The sequence below is a fragment of the Saccostrea cucullata genome, unplaced genomic scaffold (assembly GCF_032062105.1).
Source record: "Saccostrea cucullata isolate Sc308-1 unplaced genomic scaffold, CSIRO_AGI_Scuc_v1 ctg1460, whole genome shotgun sequence".
Classification (NCBI taxonomy): domain Eukaryota; kingdom Metazoa; phylum Mollusca; class Bivalvia; order Ostreida; family Ostreidae; genus Saccostrea; species Saccostrea cuccullata.
The window spans coordinates 20,632-41,487 of NW_026918053.1; the positions used below are offsets into that span (position 1 = coordinate 20,632).

Here is a 20,856-nt window from a genome sequence, read left to right on the forward strand (position 1 = left end):
ACTTTACAAATCTTTTAGATTTTGTTAAGTCTAAATTAGGTGCAGACAAGTTTTCTATCCCTCTTATAAATTATGACGAAGTACTAACCTTACTCAATAAACTAGATATAAGTAAATCTTCAGGTGTTGATACCATCGGGCCACGTCTACTGAAACTTACTTCACAAATAATATATAAACCTGTGACCCATATTATAAATACTAGTATCAGAACTGGTATTTTCCCCGAGAGTTTTAAACTTGCAAAAGTTACCCCAGTCTTTAAAAAAGGAAACAGATTAGATCCAAATAATTATAGGCCTATTTCTATTTTACCAACATTATCAAAAATTATTGAAAAACATGTGGCAAAATATATACGATCTCTTTTTTCGGATTTTGATCTTATAGTAGATTCTCAATCAGGCTTCAGAGAACTACATTCTTGCCAAACAGCCCTTACAAATATTACCGATGAGTGGTTAAATGAAATGGACCAAGGTAAACTTGTTGGTACTGTTTTTCTTGATTTCAGTAAAGCTTCTGACCTTGTCAATCATGATATTCTACTTAAAAAACTACAATGTTATAACTTTGATGCAATAACTTTACAATGGTTCGGATCATACTTAAGTGAGAGACTTCAAAGTGTCCATCTGTCCAACAAACATTCATCTTAACAGCAAGTCACAGCGGGAGTTCCACAGGGATCTATACTAGGTCCTCTTCTTTTTTTATATTACATTAATGATCTTCCTTTATGTATTACAAAATCCAAATTAGAATTATTTGCAGATGATGCCACTTTACATGCATCAAGTAAAGATTGTCAAACTATTGTAGATACATTATCAACGGATATAGCTTTTATTGAAAAATGGTGTTCTCAAAATCAAATGGTTCTAAATGCTACAAAAACCAAATGCATGTTAGTTGGTACGCATCAAAAGAGTTTATTTAGATAATTCTTTACAATACAATGTACATATTGACCATGTTTGTAAAACACTGTCACGTAAAATTTCTGCCCTCCGTAGAATTAAAAAGTTTCTTCCTATTCAAACACGCAAGCTGTTTTACCGTGCATATATTATGCCTTCAATTGATTATTGTCTAACTATTTGGGGTAATACATCTCACTCAAATCTTGACAGAGTATATAAGCTTCAAAAACGCGCCGCAAGATGTATTTTAGATGCTCCTCCTGATGCGCCCTCACAACCTCTCTTTGAGAAACTAGATTGGCTCCCAGTGTATGAGCAACTTATTGTAAATAAATATGTTTTGTTATATAAATCATTGTTTAACTCTCACCCTACTTATTTAAATAGTATGTTTAACTTCCAGTGTAATAATCAATACAATCTTCGATCAGAATCTAATTTAGACTTGTGTGTACCAGCTCGTAACTGTAAACTCTTTGAGAACTCCTTTCAATACTCTGGTGCTATCTTGTGGAATAATTTACCTGTACACATAAAAATGTCTCAAACACTGAATGCTTTCAAACATCAAGTCAGAATATTTGTAAAACAATGTCGAAATAACTTATGATTATTTATTTGATTGTGTATATTTGTATATGTATGTATATTGATTTTGTCTACAGAAGGCCCCGGGGAAGAATAGTGCGTGCACTAATCGGGCTACCTTCTTTAAATAAAGTATTATTATTATTATTATTATTATGTATAAATGAATAAATAAGTTTATTTCCTCTTATCAACCATTTATCAGGTCATGGATCAATGATTGGATGTAAAACTGGAAAGGTGGTAGGCTATGATGTGATGGCAAAGAATTGCAGAGTATGTAAAAGTGCTGAGCTCCGAGGACGGGAGAAGAAAGAACATGATTGTAGAAAGAATTGGAAGGGAAGCTCAAAATCAATGGAACCATCCATGGCTGTAAAGATCCTAAAAAGTATTGATATTGAAAACAAGGGGCACAAAGTGAAAACTTTAGTTATGGATGACGACACTAGTACCATTCATAAAGTAAGATTGGAGGTAATGCTGACATGCAGAAATGTAGTGATAAGAACCATACTTTCAAAAACTTTGCAAATAATCTGTATGCCTTGCAGAAAGAAAAATATAAGAGGATACCGAGTGTCAAAACTATAAGTCACATAAAAAAGTGCTTTGCGTATGCTGTGTCCTCTAACAGAGAAGAATCCATATCATTGAAAGAAAACCTACTAGCCATTCCAAACCACCTATGTGGTAAACATTCATCATGCCAAGTGAAATGGTGCAGATATCTACAAAATAAGGAAACATACACACCGAAGCATCTTCCCTTTGGAAAATATCTCACCGACATGAATCTGTTTGAAGACCTTCAGCAACTTTTTACATCATATGCTAATCAGTCTGAGAGACTTTCTTTACTTGAAAGCACGCAACATAATGAAAATTTCAACCACATTGTATCCAGGAAAAACCCCAAGAATAATTTTTATTCAGGATCTGACAGCACAAGCGTGAGAGCTGCAGCAGCAGTCTGTGAGAAAAATATTGGAGCTCCATATGTACTTCAGGTAACTTCATATAGAAAAGTTGTACCATTTATTATCTTTCTCACCAGTGAATGAAAATACATGTAAAAATATAACATTCAAAATTTGTGTTTTTTTTATTGCAGATACATGAAGAGCTATCATTGTCTCCTGGAACATGCACCGCAAAAGACGCTGAAAGAAAAATGAAGAAAAGGAAAAAGAATTTTGAACAAATATCTTCAAAAGAGTTCAAAAAAAGAAGAGTTGAAGTGAGGAAGAAGTCGGCATCTGCAATATCATCATCTGAAACAGGGAGGGTATAACTTATGAGAGTGGTGTTCTTTCCCAAAGCAGTAGTATTCCTGACGAGAGAATGGAGACTATTCCATCCCCTCCAGAACAGCTCCACCAAGTTCCACTGCCTCCGGGTGAATACAGTAGAGTCTACTTTGATCTAGAGACAACTGGTTTAGGTATGTGGGTAAAATTGTTATTTATCTTTATAAATATATATAACAAAAATATCGTGTAATTTTTTTTATAAACTCATATCTTATACTTTTTCATTTTTTTCAGATGCATCATGTGAAATAACACAAATGGCTGCAAGGTGTGCTGATTTCTCTTTTTGTCAGTATGTGCTACCATCAATTGCCATACAGGAGACAGCCTCAAGGATAACAGGACTTACCTGTGATGGTTCTACTTTATACAAGGATGGTGTTCCTGTGCAAGCATGTTCCATACCGGAGTGTTTAACATATTTCGTGAGTGGCTAAATAATACACCAGGGATACGTAAACCTGTGCTATTTGCTCACAACTGCAGAAAATTTGACAGTGTCGTTTTATGCAGAGCTATGAGAAAGTGTTCCAGTATACCATTACAAGACTGCATTATTAGATTCTGTGATACTCTTCCTATGTTGAAAGAACACACATCTTGTAATCCATCCAATTCAACTCTGGAGACCCTTGTGATTGAAATACTAGGCTGTACATTTGATGCACATGATGCTTTAGAAGATTGTGCATATCTGCAGAAACTTGTTGAGTACCACGACACAGAATCATATTAATTGAACTATTCTTTCGGCATGGATTATATCATGCAAGTAGTCAATCAAATGTCGCTCTCTGGATTGTCTCTGCATCATATTCAGTTGGCATACAACAGAGGAGGGTTTGATGGTCTACACAGTGTACTCTCAGTGAAAATTTCAATGGGAAACCCAGAGTGACAAAACGAAAAAACATTATTACATCTGTTGTTCAGTTCTTGAAAGAACCCCGTGGGGATCCGGGTTAGAATAGGTCCTCAGTACCCCCTTGCTTGTCGTAAAAGGCTAAATGGGGCGGTCCTTCGGATGAGACCGTATAAACCGAGGCCCCGTGTCACAGCAGGTGTGGCACGATAAAGATCCCTCCCTGCTCAAAGGCCGTAAGTGCCGAGCATAGGCCTAAATTTGCAGCCCTTCACCGGCAATGGTGACGTCTCCATATCAGTGAAATATTCTGTAGAGGGACGTTAAACAGTACACAATCAATCAATCGATCAGTTCTTGAAAGAAACATAACTCTAACATTTGATGTGCATGTAAAGATGTAGTGTTTCATTTCCATTGTTATTATGCTGGATACACCTGGTTTTTCGTAATTTATTTTATATCAACATATCTAATAGATGTTGTTATGTGCAAAAATACAGTGTAACCATCCTGTACTGAATATAAATTGCCAAAACCTTGAAGACATCTTTTTTTCCTTATATAAACCTATATGGGTGATAACGCATTATCTTTGAAAAACACATGGAAATAATACAAATAAAAGTTTTATTTATTATTCAAGTCAATAGTATGAACAAACTAAATGTCATTTGTTTTGAAATTTACACTTTCAATTTTTGTGACCTGAGGATCGGAGAACCTTAATTCTTCGTTTAACAACACTTCGACAAACGCAATAAAACAAAGGGCATGGGCAAGTGTGGTATCAAAGGTAAATATTTTTCTCTGTCTTTCTTTCTCTCTCAGGCATGTAGCAACAGGGGGCCAGGCCCCCACTTTTTTCCCAACATTACTTTTACTATTGGAAATGTTCATATAAAGGCTACCTACCTACCTACCTAGTCCTTGTTATGCCCGTGGGCACATAGGGCAAGGACTAGATTTCTCCACTTCTCTCTATAGAGATAATATAAAGGCTGGTCCCCCCTTATACTACAGGAAGTTCCCATCAGGAAATGTAGTATGGAATGCAAAAAAAGTCGGTAATGAAAGAAGTTGGCTTTGAAAAACAGTTGGCCTCTACCCACCCCCAACGAAATAGGATTTTCGATTTTGGACAATTTTCCTCTTAAATTTTTTCAGGAAAGCCAAAATTCTCTGCCCCCCCCCCCCGCTTTTAAAAACAATGCTACGTGGCTGTCTCTCTATCTCCCTTTCTCAGCACTGATTAGTGAAAATTCAATTATATGCATAATACGCTTTTTTGAATGCCTCAGATTTCCACACATTTTATAGCAAAATACATGTGATAAGTAAATACATATAAATATACATATGAAATACATATTCTTTTATAATAAATATAGGAAGTTAATTTTTTACTTTATGTTTTTCTTTAAAAAGAGGCCAATGGGCCTTATAGGTCACCTGAGCATCATGCAACAACTTTACAACGATTGACTTTGGTTCATGTTTTAACACTGTTTAAACTACACATCATGGCATTCACAATTTTGAAAGAGGCACCATTGCTAATCATAAATATACACTTAGCATGTTTAGTTTGGTTACTTGATACCCATAGACAGAGCACGGGAACAAAAAATGCATTTTGACTCATCAGTAATATTTAGCAATAATAAGTATAGTGCCACTACCACACATGAACCCCTGACCCTTGGTCCACACATTTCAAAATTCTGGAAAAGGCACCCTAACTTGCTTATCAAAAATATTTAATTAATACAAAGAAGATTTCAATCAATTAATTCATTTCATATAAGTAGAGCCCCCTCCCTATGGTACCCCTTACCCAGGGGCGTTGAAATTCACAATTCAGGAAGAATGGCCCTTGCTCATCATAGCTATATAGGTAGTTCATCTGCTTAATACCCAGGAGCAGAGAAGATTTTCGAACAATTTCTGCATTTTCTCTATATAACCAATAGAGCCCCGCCCTAACAACAGAACCCCTGACCCTGGGGTCATAAAATTCACAATAGCATTCTTCCTCATCATGACTATGTATTTAGTTAGTTTATTTAATACCCAGGAACAGAGAAAAAGATTTTTAAAGAAATAATGCATTTTCACTATATAATCAATAGAGCCCCAACCTAAGACCAGAACCCCTGACCCTGGGGCCATAAAAATTCACAATTTTGGAAGAGGCATTCATGCTCATCATAACTATATACTACGTTAGTTTATTTAATACCCAGCAGCAGAGAAGATTTTCAAACAATTTCTGCATTTTCTCTATATAACCAATAGAGCCCCGCCTAACACCAGAACCCCTGACCCTGGGGCCATGAATTTCACAATTTTGGTAGATGACTCATTGGTCATTCAATTCATGCTAACAGTTTGACTGCTTGATGTCCAGGAGTAAAGAAGAAGATTTTTAAAGATTGCACTAATTTGAGTGGTTTTGGCCCCACCCCTCAGGCCGCAGGGGGGCAACGATCATGAAATTCACAATTTTTGTTCCTCTTTACCAATAAATGCTTTGTGTAAAATTCGGTGGAAATTGATTGAGTGGTTGCAGAGAAGAAGCTGAAAATGTTCAAATGTTCAAACACACGACGAACGACGGAAACAGATAGCAATAGGTCACCTGAGTTTACTCAGGTGACCTAAAAAAATGAAGGTAAGCTCGGTAAGTGGGGTGACAAGAACGGCCGATGATGTCAAAAAGAAATGGAGATATGTTTCCAGCGACTCCAAGAAGAAGTTATCACATGCGAGGAAGCAGGCTTCAAAAACTGGAGGAGGGTCATCGTCGGCAATGGAACTGAGTGCCACAGAATTACGGGAATTGGAGACGATGGAACAGACAGCAACAGAGGAGATTCCTGGAGGATTGATTGATTGTATACTGTTTAACGTCCCTCTCCAGAATATTTCACTGATATGGAGACGTCACCATTGCCGGTGAAGGGCTGCAAATTTAGGCCTATGCTCGGCACTTACGGCCTTTGAGCAGGGAGGGATCTTTATCGTGCCACACCTGCTGTGACACGGGGCCTCGGTTTATACGGTCTCATCCGAAGGACCGCCCCATTTAATCGCCTTTTACGACAAGCAAGGGGGTACTGAGGACCTATTGATTCCTGGAGGAATAGACACAGCTGGCCCATCTTCGTCCAATACCAGTCTACAGGAAACATTCATTGCTGATAGGTAATAATCAATGGATTATTAAATTTATAAGATAACGCTAAGACATTTCCACCAAGACACAATATACTTTTATTCCCAAGCAAAAATTATGTGTCTTAAATTTGCATTGTTTCCATTCAGCGACCATCAAGAAAGTGCTAAAGAAGCCACATCAAAGACCACCAGAAAAAAGAAAAGATCTTCCGGAAATGAGGAGGCTCACGACTTAGTAGAAATAGAAAGGGAGAGATGAGGGGTAAAGTTTAAAATATCCGTACTCTATTTTTTTTTATTTTCTTGATAAAGATTGATTTCCAAAAGTACAATTATAAAAGCAAGTACAATATAAAACTTACTATTGTCAAATGTTCTATATTTATACCTTTAAATTACAGGTAGAGAAAAAGAGGCTGGAATTGGAGGAAAGAAGATTAGAGCAGAGAAGATATGACGTGGAGGTAGAGAGGCATTCAAGGGGGTTTATGGTGTGTGACTCACAGAAAGTGCTTAAATATTATATTGTACCTGCTGGGTTTACTGGTTTCACGTCATAAGATTAAATAAATCCTAACGCAAGGTTTTCCCTTGTTCTTCGTCCACCATGCACTGTGCCATTATACATGTAGCATAGGTCATCATTATCCTGTGGCGGAAGTACTTCACACTCAGGCAACTGTATCCTGTGATTGATGCATATATTGTGCAAAACTGCTGTCGCTACTATAACCTTAAATTGGAGGGAACATTTAATAGAGTATATCAAAACATATTTTTTGTTATATATTATCAAATTTATGTAGCTAAAAGAAAAAAATCTTGAGAAATATTACAACACAATCAGAAAAGTATCAATTGAATCCTGACGATATTCCATCCCCTCCCCCACTTGATGCAAATGCTTATAATAATGAAAAAAAAGTGAGCAAGCTCACATACCCCACGCTCCCCCAAAACTCAAAGTGCTGAAAATCCCGGAAAAAAATGAAAGAATCGGAATATCCCGGCAATATGCACATCTACAAATTGTTTCCTCAATATCTGCAAGGTTGATGAAATTCTGTGCAGCGGTTTATGAGGAGTTGCGCTGACAAACTGTTCATCACTATATTCAAGATATCCACAAAAATCTAAGTTGTAAAATGCCGAAATTCCCAGAAAAATAAAGGATTCGGAATTTCCTGGTAAAATGCACATCTATACATTGTGTCCTAAATATCTGTAAAGTCTGACGAAATCCTGTGCAGCGGTTTATGAGGGGTCGCGCTGACAAAATGTTCATCTGTATATTCAAGGTATGGCCAAAAATCTAATTTGAAAAGTGTCAAAATTCCCAGAAAAACCAGAAGTCTCTGTCGAGACCTTGGCCCTCTAAAAGCGACACTCCCGTCTCTGGTTTATACTTAATAAAACAAAGGAAGAGAAAAATAGCAGTTGGGACTTGAAACTTTAAAACAGCAATAAATAGAAAAATGATCATTGCCGCTCATCAAAATAAAAACCAATGCACAAGTATTAAGTATCTTAGTATAGTCTACTTGTGTGCCAAGTTATATTGAAAACGAAGTAAAACTGTAGGAGGAGTAGCATTTTGAAAGATCTTCACAGAAATTTCTATTTTTAGTAACCACGGCAACACCGTTCATCGAAATCAAAAACCGATATACAGAATTATGTATCTTAGTGTAGTCTACTTGTGTGCCAAGTTATATTGAAGTCAGACCAAAACTGTAGGAGAAGTAGCATTTTGAAAGAATTTCACAGAAATTTCTATTTTTAGTAACCACGGCAACACTGTCCATCGAAATCAAAAACCGATACACAGAATTATGTATCTTAGTGTAGTCTACTTGTGTGCCAAGTTATATTAAATTCAGACCAAAACTGTAGGAGGAGTAGCATTTTGAAATATTGTTTACAGACGGACAGACAGACAGACAGACGGACGGACGACGGACGCATTACTATCGCATAAGCTCTTCTGGTCTCTGACCAGTAGAGCTAAAAATAGAAATTTCTGTTAAATACTCTCAAAATGCTACTCCAAATACAGTTTTAGTGTGATTATAATATAATGTGGCATGCAAGTAGACTACACTAAGAACATAAAGAGACTTATCAAGGATCATTATTCTATTTATTGCTGTAGAAAAGTTTCAATTCCCAACTGCTTAAGTACTTTTCTCTTCCTTTGCTATAAGTACAAACCAGTAGAGCTTCAGTCTCGACAGAGACTTCTGGTTAAAAATACTGCGTGAATACTAATAATTATGTCGTATACATTTGTGATGAATCTTTGTTAATACAAATGTACAAAAAAAGAAACCGACCTGGCTCACTTACTGGTATTTCATTTGGGTTTTCTACATATTCATACAAAGTTCTAGCCATAAACTTGAAGAAGAGTAATTTCCTGAAATTTGTTTAAATTATATTAAGAATAACTTGATCTAGTTATTTCTTTCCTCATTCTAACCGCAGAAATATGGCTGAGATATTGCCGACTCCGCTTTAAACAATAACACTGATTCCACTTTCTGAAAATATCCACTTGTATTTCAAATGTCCCTCTGTTGCCCGCGTGGCGCAATGGTTTGAGCGTCTGCTCTGGAGTCGCGGAGCAAGGAGTTGATATTTACGTCGCAGATTCGAATCCTACTGTGGGACGTGTCGACCAGTCTTTAGGATGAGACCGTATAAACCGAGATCCCACGCCGCAGTAGGTGCTGTCTCGAAAAAAATAAATCACTTCTTGCCTAGAGGCCCTAAGTGCCAAATATAGAAAAAAAATTTTGCAGGTCTCCACCGGCAAATGGTTGCGTCTCCGTACAAGTGAAGCATTATCGAGAAGGACGTTTAACAACAGCAAAAAAAAAGTCCCTCATCTTTTATTTCTACCTTCTCTTTCTTATTCACACAGTTCTTAGAGAGAGAGAGAGAGAGAGAGAATTATTATTGCTTATTTCCTATCTTTATTTTTTTCTTATTTCTCTCATATATTTAAATTTCTTTTGATTCCTGTCCGCTTATCAGTGATGTATTTCTACCGATGTTTCGAATCGAGTGCGTTTCATGGTATTGATACATTGTGCATGTCTCACAAAAAATAACAGTAACAGATCTGACGTTTCGATCATGTCTGTTTGCTTCCTTTTGTTCCCATAACGTGTTTGTTATGTTAATTAAATGTAAACATAACTGTATTAATTCCTATCATTGATCTCTTTATGTTAATTGCCTACCCATTGCGATTAATCCCAAACTATTCGCATTTTTACATCAACTGTAGGTGAAAACGTCCGAAATTCTAATCATCTACCTATTTCCCTAGCATTCGGTGCATTACTTTAATTTTTGAAAGATAAGCACATTACTTGTATTAAATTCACCCAGAGATTACATAGCTTTTATTACATTTCTTCGTCTGTTGTCGTTCATCAGGAGTTAACTGTTTGTCTTACTTTAATTAGTATTTAAAATTTTTCTTTTTAAAATTATTTCTCTTGAACCAATTTTGCTAGATAGCATTCATTGTGGATTTCACGATCTCTGCCTCCTTGGAGTCTAAGAGATAGAAAAGAACGGTTAACCAATCTTTTTAAATTTGTCTTCCCACTTCTCCCTTGCATAAAACATTCAAACAGATGTCATAATTATTTTAAGATCTTCACCATTATTGTGAAATATATGACTCGTGGTCATGGATTCATGTAAAGATAGGACTTTACATCGTCGCATATCACGGCCAAAATGTCCGATCCTCTCCAACTCTTCTGATAGAGAGCTATATGTGTACTCCAAACCGTGGCTTGAGACGATGAGGGCTCTAGAAATTCTTATGTCCTGGGTATTTATCCGGCAGACTAAGAACATGGTTACGATAAGCCAAAAAAAAAAAAAACAAGAGATAAAAAGATATAGGGATCGTGTTGGGAACGTAAATTAATTTTGCGCTTTATGTTTAATATTGTAGTTGTATAACGTCCTCTTGAGACTTTTTCCGTTCATATAGAGACATCACCATTTGCCTTTAGAGAGCTGCATATTTTTTGCACTCGGGGTCATTGAGCATTAAGGGATCTTTTTCGTTCCAGCACCTACTGCGACACGGTTGATACGGTCTTATCCAAAGGACCGCGGTCTCCACATCCCATAGTGGGATTCTAGCCCGCAACTATTTTGCTTCATGATAAAGCACACTTTTGTTGCTGATTAGTGATTACCCAGCTTCACTATTTTGTTGATCCTTATTGATCACGTTTCTCTTGTATTGAAGAACTTCACTTATCAGATTATTTTGTCTGATGATAAGACTATTGGTTCTCTGGCCAGTATTAGATTTTATGATACTTTCAGTTACCTGTGGAGTTTAGTGAACACAACCGTGCCAACTTAACAACACCTACCGGCTTCTGCATCAAGACATCCAGTATTCCAAACGCAGGTCTCGGGGCATGGACAGAAACCGAGATCCCCATTTATAAAGTGATAGGGATCTACGAAGGGGAAGAGTTCTTTGACGACAATGATCAGGATCACCTGTATGCATGGATAGTATGTATTCGAACAGAGTATTGTACAATAAACTCTAGTGGACTGTATACCGGTAAAGTATTGCCAAATAATTCATTTAATTAATAGTAATGACACAGAAAACATTTTTTGCCACTATGATTGGAAGCTCAAGAGTTTTACCATTTCCTATTGCGCTTTTTTGTGAAAAAGTCGGAAAATGTGCGATTTCTGAACAAAATTCAATTGAAATATTCGTCAAGAGTTGAAAGGACAAAATCAATTTATATCTATTGTTGATAGTATCACTAGTATCACTATGTATGTATTTAACGTGTGCTACATCTAAATACAATACACATGCCTCGGAAATGTATTTTTTATTAATGGTTGAGAGTTCTCTCTCCCTCTCTAAGATATGTCTAGTAGTTCTATTCTTTAATTGGACTGGCAAATACAATTAACATTTGAAATGTGATTGTGATTGGCATGTTTTGCATTATCCCCAACGCCATGCTGTCCCACTCAGACGACCAAGGGCGTCAAACAATTTGGGTGTTGCTAAAGCGATTTTCGTAAAAAAAGAGACTGAGCATGATAAAATCAACTTGTATTTAATAGTGGGGGATTGGATATGTACAAAATATATCGTTTATGATAAATTTTGTGTATTTTAAGTGATTTAATCCAAAATAATATATTCTGTTTTCCGTTCCGTTCCGCTTTCCGTTCCGTTTTCCGTTCCGCGTTTTAGCAACACCCGTCACCTAGAATCGAATTTGAAAAGGGGGGATAAACGAACTTGAAAAGTATTTGACAAGCAATAACACAAAAAGAAACAATTGTTTGATTCGGGAGGGGGGATAGGTTCCAATTCCAACATTTTTCAGTACTATTTTTTTTTACACTAACTTACTACATTAATTACATTCACAAAAAGTGTGAGTATGTCAACTTAAACGAACATAACGTAGTAAAAAGGTTATGACTGGGGGATCAAATATTTGATATCTAAATGAACCATGAAAGAGAAATAAAATGTAAAAAAAACTCTTATGATAGTACGTTAAGGGCAAACCTTTACGGCAAGCTCGAAGAAACATCTCTTATACACACTGGTTGTTAAAATTTTATTCAAAATAGAGACATTTTCTATATATTTAAATTCTGGAAAGACAAAGTTGGAAAACTTTCATGTCATTCAATGAATTTAAATTTTGTTTGCGGTATATATGTGTGTATGTTTGGGGGGGGTGTATATGAATGACCCCGTAAAAAATGAGTGTTTTCCCACTCATTGGAAAGGTCTGAAAAGTTGTAATAGGTATGCCCCCCTTTTTGTGTCAAAAATATACATAGAGTTTAATAAATCAATTTTTAATGTGACTGTGGGCCCCTACATAGACCCGAAACTGCCACTCCCCCTTTCGTGATTCGCGAATTCGACACTGCGTGTGCATAATCTGATTATCATAAATAGTTATTTTTGTCTTTACAGACATTGACATTGGAAACAAATTGAAAGAAAGGGGGGTCAGTAAAACTTTTCCAACATGCAACACATTTGAGAAGCCAAAAAAAAGGGGGGATATGTCCTTTGCCCAAACACGAAAATCCTATTTCGTGTGTGTGTGGGGGGGGGGAGGGGGGGTGAATTTCTTTCAGTACCATTTTTTCCACGGAAGTTGTGTATGACTCATGAATATATAATAGTTTACAATAAATTTTTATCAGAAATGATTTTTACAACAAGAATATTGCTTTTTTATCTGATTTATATTGAATCTATGTTATTTGTTTGACAAAAATTTTCCGTTTTCCGTTCCGTTCCGCTTTCCGTTCCGTTTTCCGTTCCGCGTTTTAGCAACACCCAACTATTTTTAGCTCTACTGGTCAGAGACCAGAAGAGCTTATGCGATAGTAATGCGTCCGGCGTCCGTCCGACTGTCTGTCTGTCTGTCTGTAAACAATTTTTCAAAACGCTACTCCTCATACAATTTTAGTCTGATTTCAATATAACTTGGCACACAAGTAGACTACACTAAGATACATAAAATAGTGCATCGGTTTTTGATTTCAATGAATGGTGATGCCATGGTTACTAAAAATAGAATTTTCTGAGAAATTCCTTTAAAACGCTACTCCTTCTACAGTTTTGATCTGATTTCAATATTACTTGGCACACAAGTAGACTACACTAAGATACATAAACTAGCGCATTGGTTTTTGATTTCAATGAACGATGTTGCAATGGTTACTAAAAATAGAATTTTCTGTGAAATTCCTTTAAAACGCTACTCCTTCTACAGTTTTTGTCTCATTTCAATATCACATGGCACACAAGTAGACTGCATTAAGATACATAAAATAGTGCATCGGTTTTTGATTTCGATGAACGATGTTGCCATGGTTACTAAAAATAGAATTTTCTGAGAAATTCCTTTAAAACGCTACTCCTCCTACAGTTTTAGTCTCATTTCAATATCACTTGGCACACAAGTAGACTTTACCAAGATGCATAAAATAGTGCATCGGTTTTTGATTTCGATGAGCGGTGTTGCAATGGTTACTAAAAATAGAATTTTCTGAGAAATTCCTTTAAAACGCTACTCCTTCTGAAGTTTTGGTCTGATTTCAATATTACTTGGCACACAAGTAGAGTACACTAAGATACATAAAATAGTGCATCGGTTTTTGATTTCGATGAAAGATGTTGCCATGGTTACTAAAAATAGAATTTTCTGAGAAATTCCTTTAAAACACTACTCCTTCTACAGTTTTAGTCTCATTTCAATATCACATGGCACACAAGTAAACTACACTAAGATACATAAAATAGTGCATCGGTTTAATCAGGGCTCGACATTAACGCTTGTCCGCTTGTCCGGTACCAGTGAAAAAAAAATTCGGACAAGTGAATATTGCTGGTCACTTGTCCGATTGGACAAGTGCTTTTTATGTATAACAATAAAATCAATTTTAAAAAAGTCTCAAAATAATTAATAAAAAAGAAAGAAAGACAAAAAGTTTATCGATAGTTTAGACGGAAGCAGCTTACGAAAAACAAACTTCGATCCCGATATCAACCGCGATGTAATTATACTGAGTTATACTTGATCGGGATCGAAGTTCACTAATTGCAAACTACTTTCGATTTCAAAGCAACATGGATCTCACGAAATTCGGATTTACACATGGCAAGAAAGACGTAAAAACATAAGAAAGTAAAGAGAAGAAAAAAGATTATGAAAAAAAACGTAAACGAAAATTTCAGGTATCATGGATAGACGACTTTCCAGGTTTAGTCTATGAAGCTGAGGATGCAGAGGGTGGCGAACCTGAGGCTAAAATGTTTTGTGAAATTTGCCGAGACAACGAAGTTACGGCTGATAAATCATGTTCCATGTTTCTTGGAACAAATGCATTCAGGAAAGACACGTTAACTTTCCACTGGAAAAGTCAAGCACATATAAAATGTGCTGAAAGACAGGCAGTAAAATTGAAGCATGAAGAATCCCAAGGCAGCAATCTAGTAGGCCCAATAGTTGAATGTGTTAGAAAAATGGACAGTAATCTTGAAGAGCAAATCATAAAGCTTTTCAACACTGCTTACTTTGTATGTATAGAGGAAATGCCCTTTACATCATACCCAACCCTCATTAAACTGCAAGAAAAAAATGGCCTTGATGTTGGGGGATTTTATAGATCAGACAATGCTTGCAGAAGGTAGACTTACTAACTTATCTTGAAAATAAAATTAAATATATATCATTCATCTATTCTTTAATATATCATATTCATATGCATGTTCAGATTAATAATTTCATCTATATATAATACTTAACTATAAATAATTGGTAGTCTAGTAGTAGACTAGTAACATTACATTGCTTAGTGCTATGTGTGGCTTTGCTTGTTTTCCTTTTAAATAAATTATTATCATGAATATTGCAAATTCTAGCTTTAAAGTTGCTTTTCTCATTGGCTTTGTAACACAATAGTTAACATATCTAACCAGGTTTGTAAAGTACATCTATGAAGAAATGTATGAAAGATCAGTGCAGAAGATGGCAGGGAAGAATTTTTTTTCTATTCTGATTGATGATGCTACAGATTCATCAGTAACAGAAAACGAACCTGTATATGTAAGGTTTGTAAACAATGGGGTTCCTGAAAACCACTACCTAAGCATTGAAGACATCCAAAATGCAGATGCCAAGGGAATTTTGAATTGTATTGATCAATCATTTGAGAGGGCAGAATTAGAAAACTGGAAAACATATCTTGTTGGGTTTGGATCAGATGGGGCCTCCGTAAATCTTGGCTCAAAGGGTGGAGTCGCTGCATTACTGAAAAATGATGTCCCCCATCTAGTCATTGTTCACTGTACTGCCCACAGGTTAGAGCTGGCTGCCAATAATGCAATTAAAAGTCAAAAAATTATGAAGGATATTCAAGATGTTTTAACAAACACCTACAAACAGTACCATTACTCACCAAAGGCTCTAAGAGAATTGAGGGTTATTGCAGATGCCTTAGAAGAAAAGGTTTTAAAGCCAACAAATTTACATGGAACAAGGTGGCTACCTCATGTGCAGAAAGCACTTGCAGTCCTTATGAAGAATTTCACAGTTATTATTACTCATTATGATCACATTAGAGGTGGAAGAATTGGAAATGCTGAAGTCCAAGGGAGGGCAACCAATATTAGCAAAAAGTTGAAGGACTACCAATTCTTGTACATGTCTTTCTTCTTGCTAGATGTACTCAAAACCTTGAGTGTGCTAAGTCTCAAAGTACAGAGGGACAGCAAAACTCTTTCTCAGTTCTTAGAAGCAATCACTATGTTTCATTTCTCTCTCATTGAATTAAAACAAACAAATGGTGAAGAGCTAAGCAAGTTTATTGAAGAGGTTAATGGAGATGTGTATCACAACATTACACTGCAAAATGTCAACGCCCAAGAAAATTACAGAGCAAAAAGGGAAGAAATAATCAATGTTCTCATTGATGCAATTGATAAAAGGTTTGCACCAATGGAAAAGGATCCCATCTTAAAAGCAGCTGCAACACTCTTAGATCTCACTGAGTATCCCAAAACTAGGGAGGGATTAGCTCTCTTTGGTGTAGAAGAACTTAACCTGTTGATGCAGCATTTTGGTGCTATTCTACAAAATGCAGAGTGTGATGTTGCTGTAGTAGGAGATGAATTTAAGGCCTTCAAAGCCCATGTTTATGGTCACAACACAACACAAATTGAAAATTACTTCAAAGCAGCAGATTTGGCACAAAGATTTGAAAATTATCTTATGCTAGTTGAGATCCTCTTGGTCTTTCCAATTTCATCAGCAGCCTGTGAAAGAGTATTCTCATGCATGAAGCGTGTCAAGTCGGATTGGAGAAGCTCACTGACGCCATCAATGCTGAGAATGCTCATGTATATCTCTATAGAAGGGTGTCCATTGGAAGTGTTCAACAGCACTAGGGTGCTAGACAAGTGGTGGAATGCAGGGAGAGCTAAACGACCAGGATTTAATCCTTTTGACTTTAGAGGCCCAGGCGAAAGTGACAGCGAATAAATGTTCATGCACTTTAATGCAATGTTGACACATTCACTTTTATATTGTTTTCAGGACAGGAAGTCTCAATAAAATTTTGTTTTATGTCTTTGTTGTATTAATCAATTAGATCACAATTAAATTAAGAACATACAGTATATAATCAACTTTATTTAAAGTAATAGAGTAATGAAGGTTATATGTAATTTTGACAATTGAATAAAATCTTTATTGAAATTTTTCGGACAAGTGAAATTGGGGTTCGGACAAGTAAATGTCTTTGTCACTTGTCCGAATGGACAAGTAGGAAAAAAAGTTAATGTAGAGCCCTGGTTTTTGATTTTGATGAGCAGTGTTGCAATGGTTACTAAAAATAGAATTTTCTGAGAAATTCCTTTAAAACGCTACTCCTTCTAAAGTTTTGGTCTGAATTCAATATTACTTGGCACACAAGTAGACTACACTAAGATACATAAAATAGTGCATCGGTTTTTGATTTCGATGAACGATGTTGCCATGGTTACTAAAAATAGAATTTTCTGTGAAATTCCTTTAAAATGCTACTCCTTCTACAGTTTTAGTCTCATTTCAATATCACTTGGCACACACTAAGATACATAAAATAGTGCATCGGTTTTTGATTTCGATGAGCAGTGTTGCAATGGTTACTAAAAATAGAATTTTCTGAGAAATTCCTTTAAAACGCTACTCCTTATACAGTTTTGGTCTCATTTCATTATCACTTGGCACACAAGTAAACTACACTAATTTACATATAATAGTGCATCGGTTTTTGATTTCAATGAACGGTGTTGCCATGGTTACTTAAAGTAGAATTTTCTGTGGAATTTCTTTAAAATGCTACTCCTTCTATAGTTTTGGTCTGATTTCAATGTAACTTATCACACAAGTAGACTACACTAAGATACATAATTCTATGCATCAGTTTTTGATCAGTACAAACCAGTAGAGCTACAGTCTCGACAGAGACTTCTGGTTAAGGTTTCATCAAAGGTCAACGTCCAAAAATTTATTTCTACTATAGCTAAAAAACTATGAGGTTATTAAAGTTAAAACTTATACAGTTCAAATTATATCATTGATTAACAGATAGAAAGTATCATTTGATTACAAATACTTTAAAAATATATTTATCGAGAAAAATTAATTTGGACTTAGCCTCTGGAAAGCGTTGTTTTCCCAGTTTATTTTGTTCATATTAATATTACAAGATTTGAAACCGAAAGTCATTGCAAATGGCGGATTTTATAGGGGCCTTTTATTTATATCTGTCATGCTTTTTCTAGCAGCCTTTCAAAGACCATTTACGTCCAACTTGCCCTTCATTGATAAACATACATTGTATCTGCAATGATGGTTTTTCACTTGAAGTACAGAATTAAGCAGGTGCATTTTATTTAAAATATGCAAATTTCCTTATCCATTTTTTCAATTTTTTTTTTTTTTTGAAATATTTTCATTTGATACTTTCTATCTGTTTATCAATGATATACTGTAAACGTATTACATTTGGCTGTGTATTCTTTTTAGCGCTTTTGGCGGAAAACAAGTTCCGCTAATTCAGGTACAACGCTAAATGTCTTGTACATAAACAAATAAAGAATTTTCCAAGATACGCTAAATCAATTTTCTCTAACTAGTTCAAAATTTAAAATCCGCCATATATCGTACACGCTAAATATAGTACATTTACAGTAATTGTACAAGTTTTAACTTTACAACTCGCATATATTTGAATTAATTTTTGGACATGTTGACCTTTGAGGAAATCTTAAAGAGTTCACTTCCGAAAATAATACGTATTAAGCTTAAAACTGTTTGCCATCTCCATTTTACATTGAGACTGACAGTGAGTGTTAAATGGCAAACTCCATAACTTAAAACCTCTAAAGTTCAGATAAATGAGTAATAATAATATTGTTTATATCCATAAATGTATGTATATAATAACTCCTACAGAAATTAGGTAATTTGTACATTTCAAGTTTTAGTCTGTGTGAATCTTATTATCATTTCAACAGCTCAACTCGGGTGACGAAGGTGCAGTGACACATTTTGTGGATGCAGCCTCCCCCGCCAAAAGCAACTGGCTGAGGTATATCAACAGTCCTAGAAATTACAAAGAAGAAAATGTCCATTCCGTGATCTGTGACGACTTGGTATTTTACATGACGTCACAAGTTGTGACGCCAAATACTGAGTTACTTGTGTGGTATGGAAGTTGGTACGGATTTCGGTTAGGAATCAAAAGCGTGCATCCGGGTATACAATTTTATATTCTGAGATGTTCTATCAATAACGAATAAATGTAGAAGGTTGATTTAAAAAAAGGCAATATATAATTAAAAAATTTACTTACAGAGGACGATCTAGATCTGGATAATGCATTTTATGTTCGAGTTAGCTACTTAAATCAAGATTATCCTGGAAAATTTAGATTCCACGACAACACCACTGTAAGATAATCAAACTGGAATCCTTCAAAAATTAAGGAATTTAACGAAGATGAATACTGGGAGCATATCAACGAACCGTTTGGATTATTACTTTCACATAATGAGGGGGAATGGAGCTGGGTACCCGAGAAAAATTACTCATATTTTACTGGTGAAGGGGGACTATTACTACCGTTTATTTGTGATTACAGATCGAAATTAAAGCAGTGACTTTTATCAGATAAATTTGTTTTTTCTAATATCAATGTTCATGTTGTTGATCGTACCTTTCTTTGAAGATGTAACCACCGAGCTGCAAAATTATGCTCGGAACTCGGGGCCATTGAGTCGTGACGGATTTTTTCATGCCAGAACCTACTGCGACACGGGACCTCGATTAATACAGCCTCATCCGAAGGACCGGTCTCCGCGACCAACAGTGGGATTTGAATGCGGGCCGTGAGGATCACGTACCTCCTGACTACTACATGTACGACAACGCAGCTAGGTTAAGGCCGCCCATAGGAAATATGCCTTAAAATATTCCGAAAAAATCAATATAATGTTGATATTATTTTTATTATCTTGAGTTTTAATTTAATGGGAATTATAGTAATGCATATGTATGTATGGGGTCTTAATCGAGTTCAGCCAAAGCGACTTCACGTACATCAGCTGTTTGTCACGTGGCATGTTTAAAATTAAAAAAAATATGTACGGGTACAAAGATCGTGAAAGTTCAACGGTTGGATAATTTTTTTCACTATGAAATAGATTGTGTTTTCTTTGAGACAAATTTCTTAACCCGAAAAGTGTTGGGAGCAACTTCTCCATGCCCGGGAATTATATAAAATTTAGCCGACTTTTGATAGACTATGTGCATTGAAGAAATGTAAAATTACGGAAAAAATCAACAGCGCACAACTTGCTCCCAGCACTTTTCAAAATGAATAGTAGGGACAGTAGCTACATGTGTATAAAATATAATAATTTATAATCAAGCGGATATCGTTGAACTTTTGAGATTTTGGAGGGTAGTATCTGCGATTGTAGTACGTTTCTGTATAAAAGAGCATGACTGTGGCTTTATAAGAGACCTAATAGTTATCAATTAAATACATGTAAGACTGTGAACTATTGATTAATGCATTCAAAAATATGAATCAATTTTAGTCAAATCACGGTTATTTAGATTTAATTTTCATATTTTCAGTTCCATTAATTAGTTTTATCTGCGTCTTAAGTACTGAGAAACTGCGTGTCAAACTAGCCTATGACGTCATATCTGTTAGTACAGCGAGATCAAGTTGGCTTTGATTTTACATTCGAATAGTGTTAGAATATAAGTTACACATTGATTATATTTACAATAATCATGAGAAATCGAGGTATGTAAGAGTATTCATTTGTACAATTTCACCGTGACGTCATAATCGAATTCCCGAGGCTCTGCATACACTG

At 35.7% G+C, this 20,856-nt stretch overlaps 1 protein-coding gene across 1 annotated transcript; it reads left to right on the forward strand.

Moving 5' to 3' along the window:
• The first annotated feature begins 6,354 nt into the window (after positions 1 to 6,354).
• Positions 6,355 to 19,635, forward strand: LOC134240094 (histone-lysine N-methyltransferase PRDM7-like). Its single transcript, XM_062722233.1, has 6 exons — positions 6,355 to 6,590; positions 7,014 to 7,101; positions 7,268 to 7,357; positions 11,226 to 11,423; positions 18,982 to 19,222; positions 19,322 to 19,635. Exons 1-6 carry the CDS (start codon positions 6,355 to 6,357, stop codon positions 19,423 to 19,425), a joined length of 957 nt encoding a protein of 318 aa, XP_062578217.1. The 3' UTR covers positions 19,426 to 19,635.
• Positions 19,636 to 20,856: the final 1,221 nt, after the last annotated feature.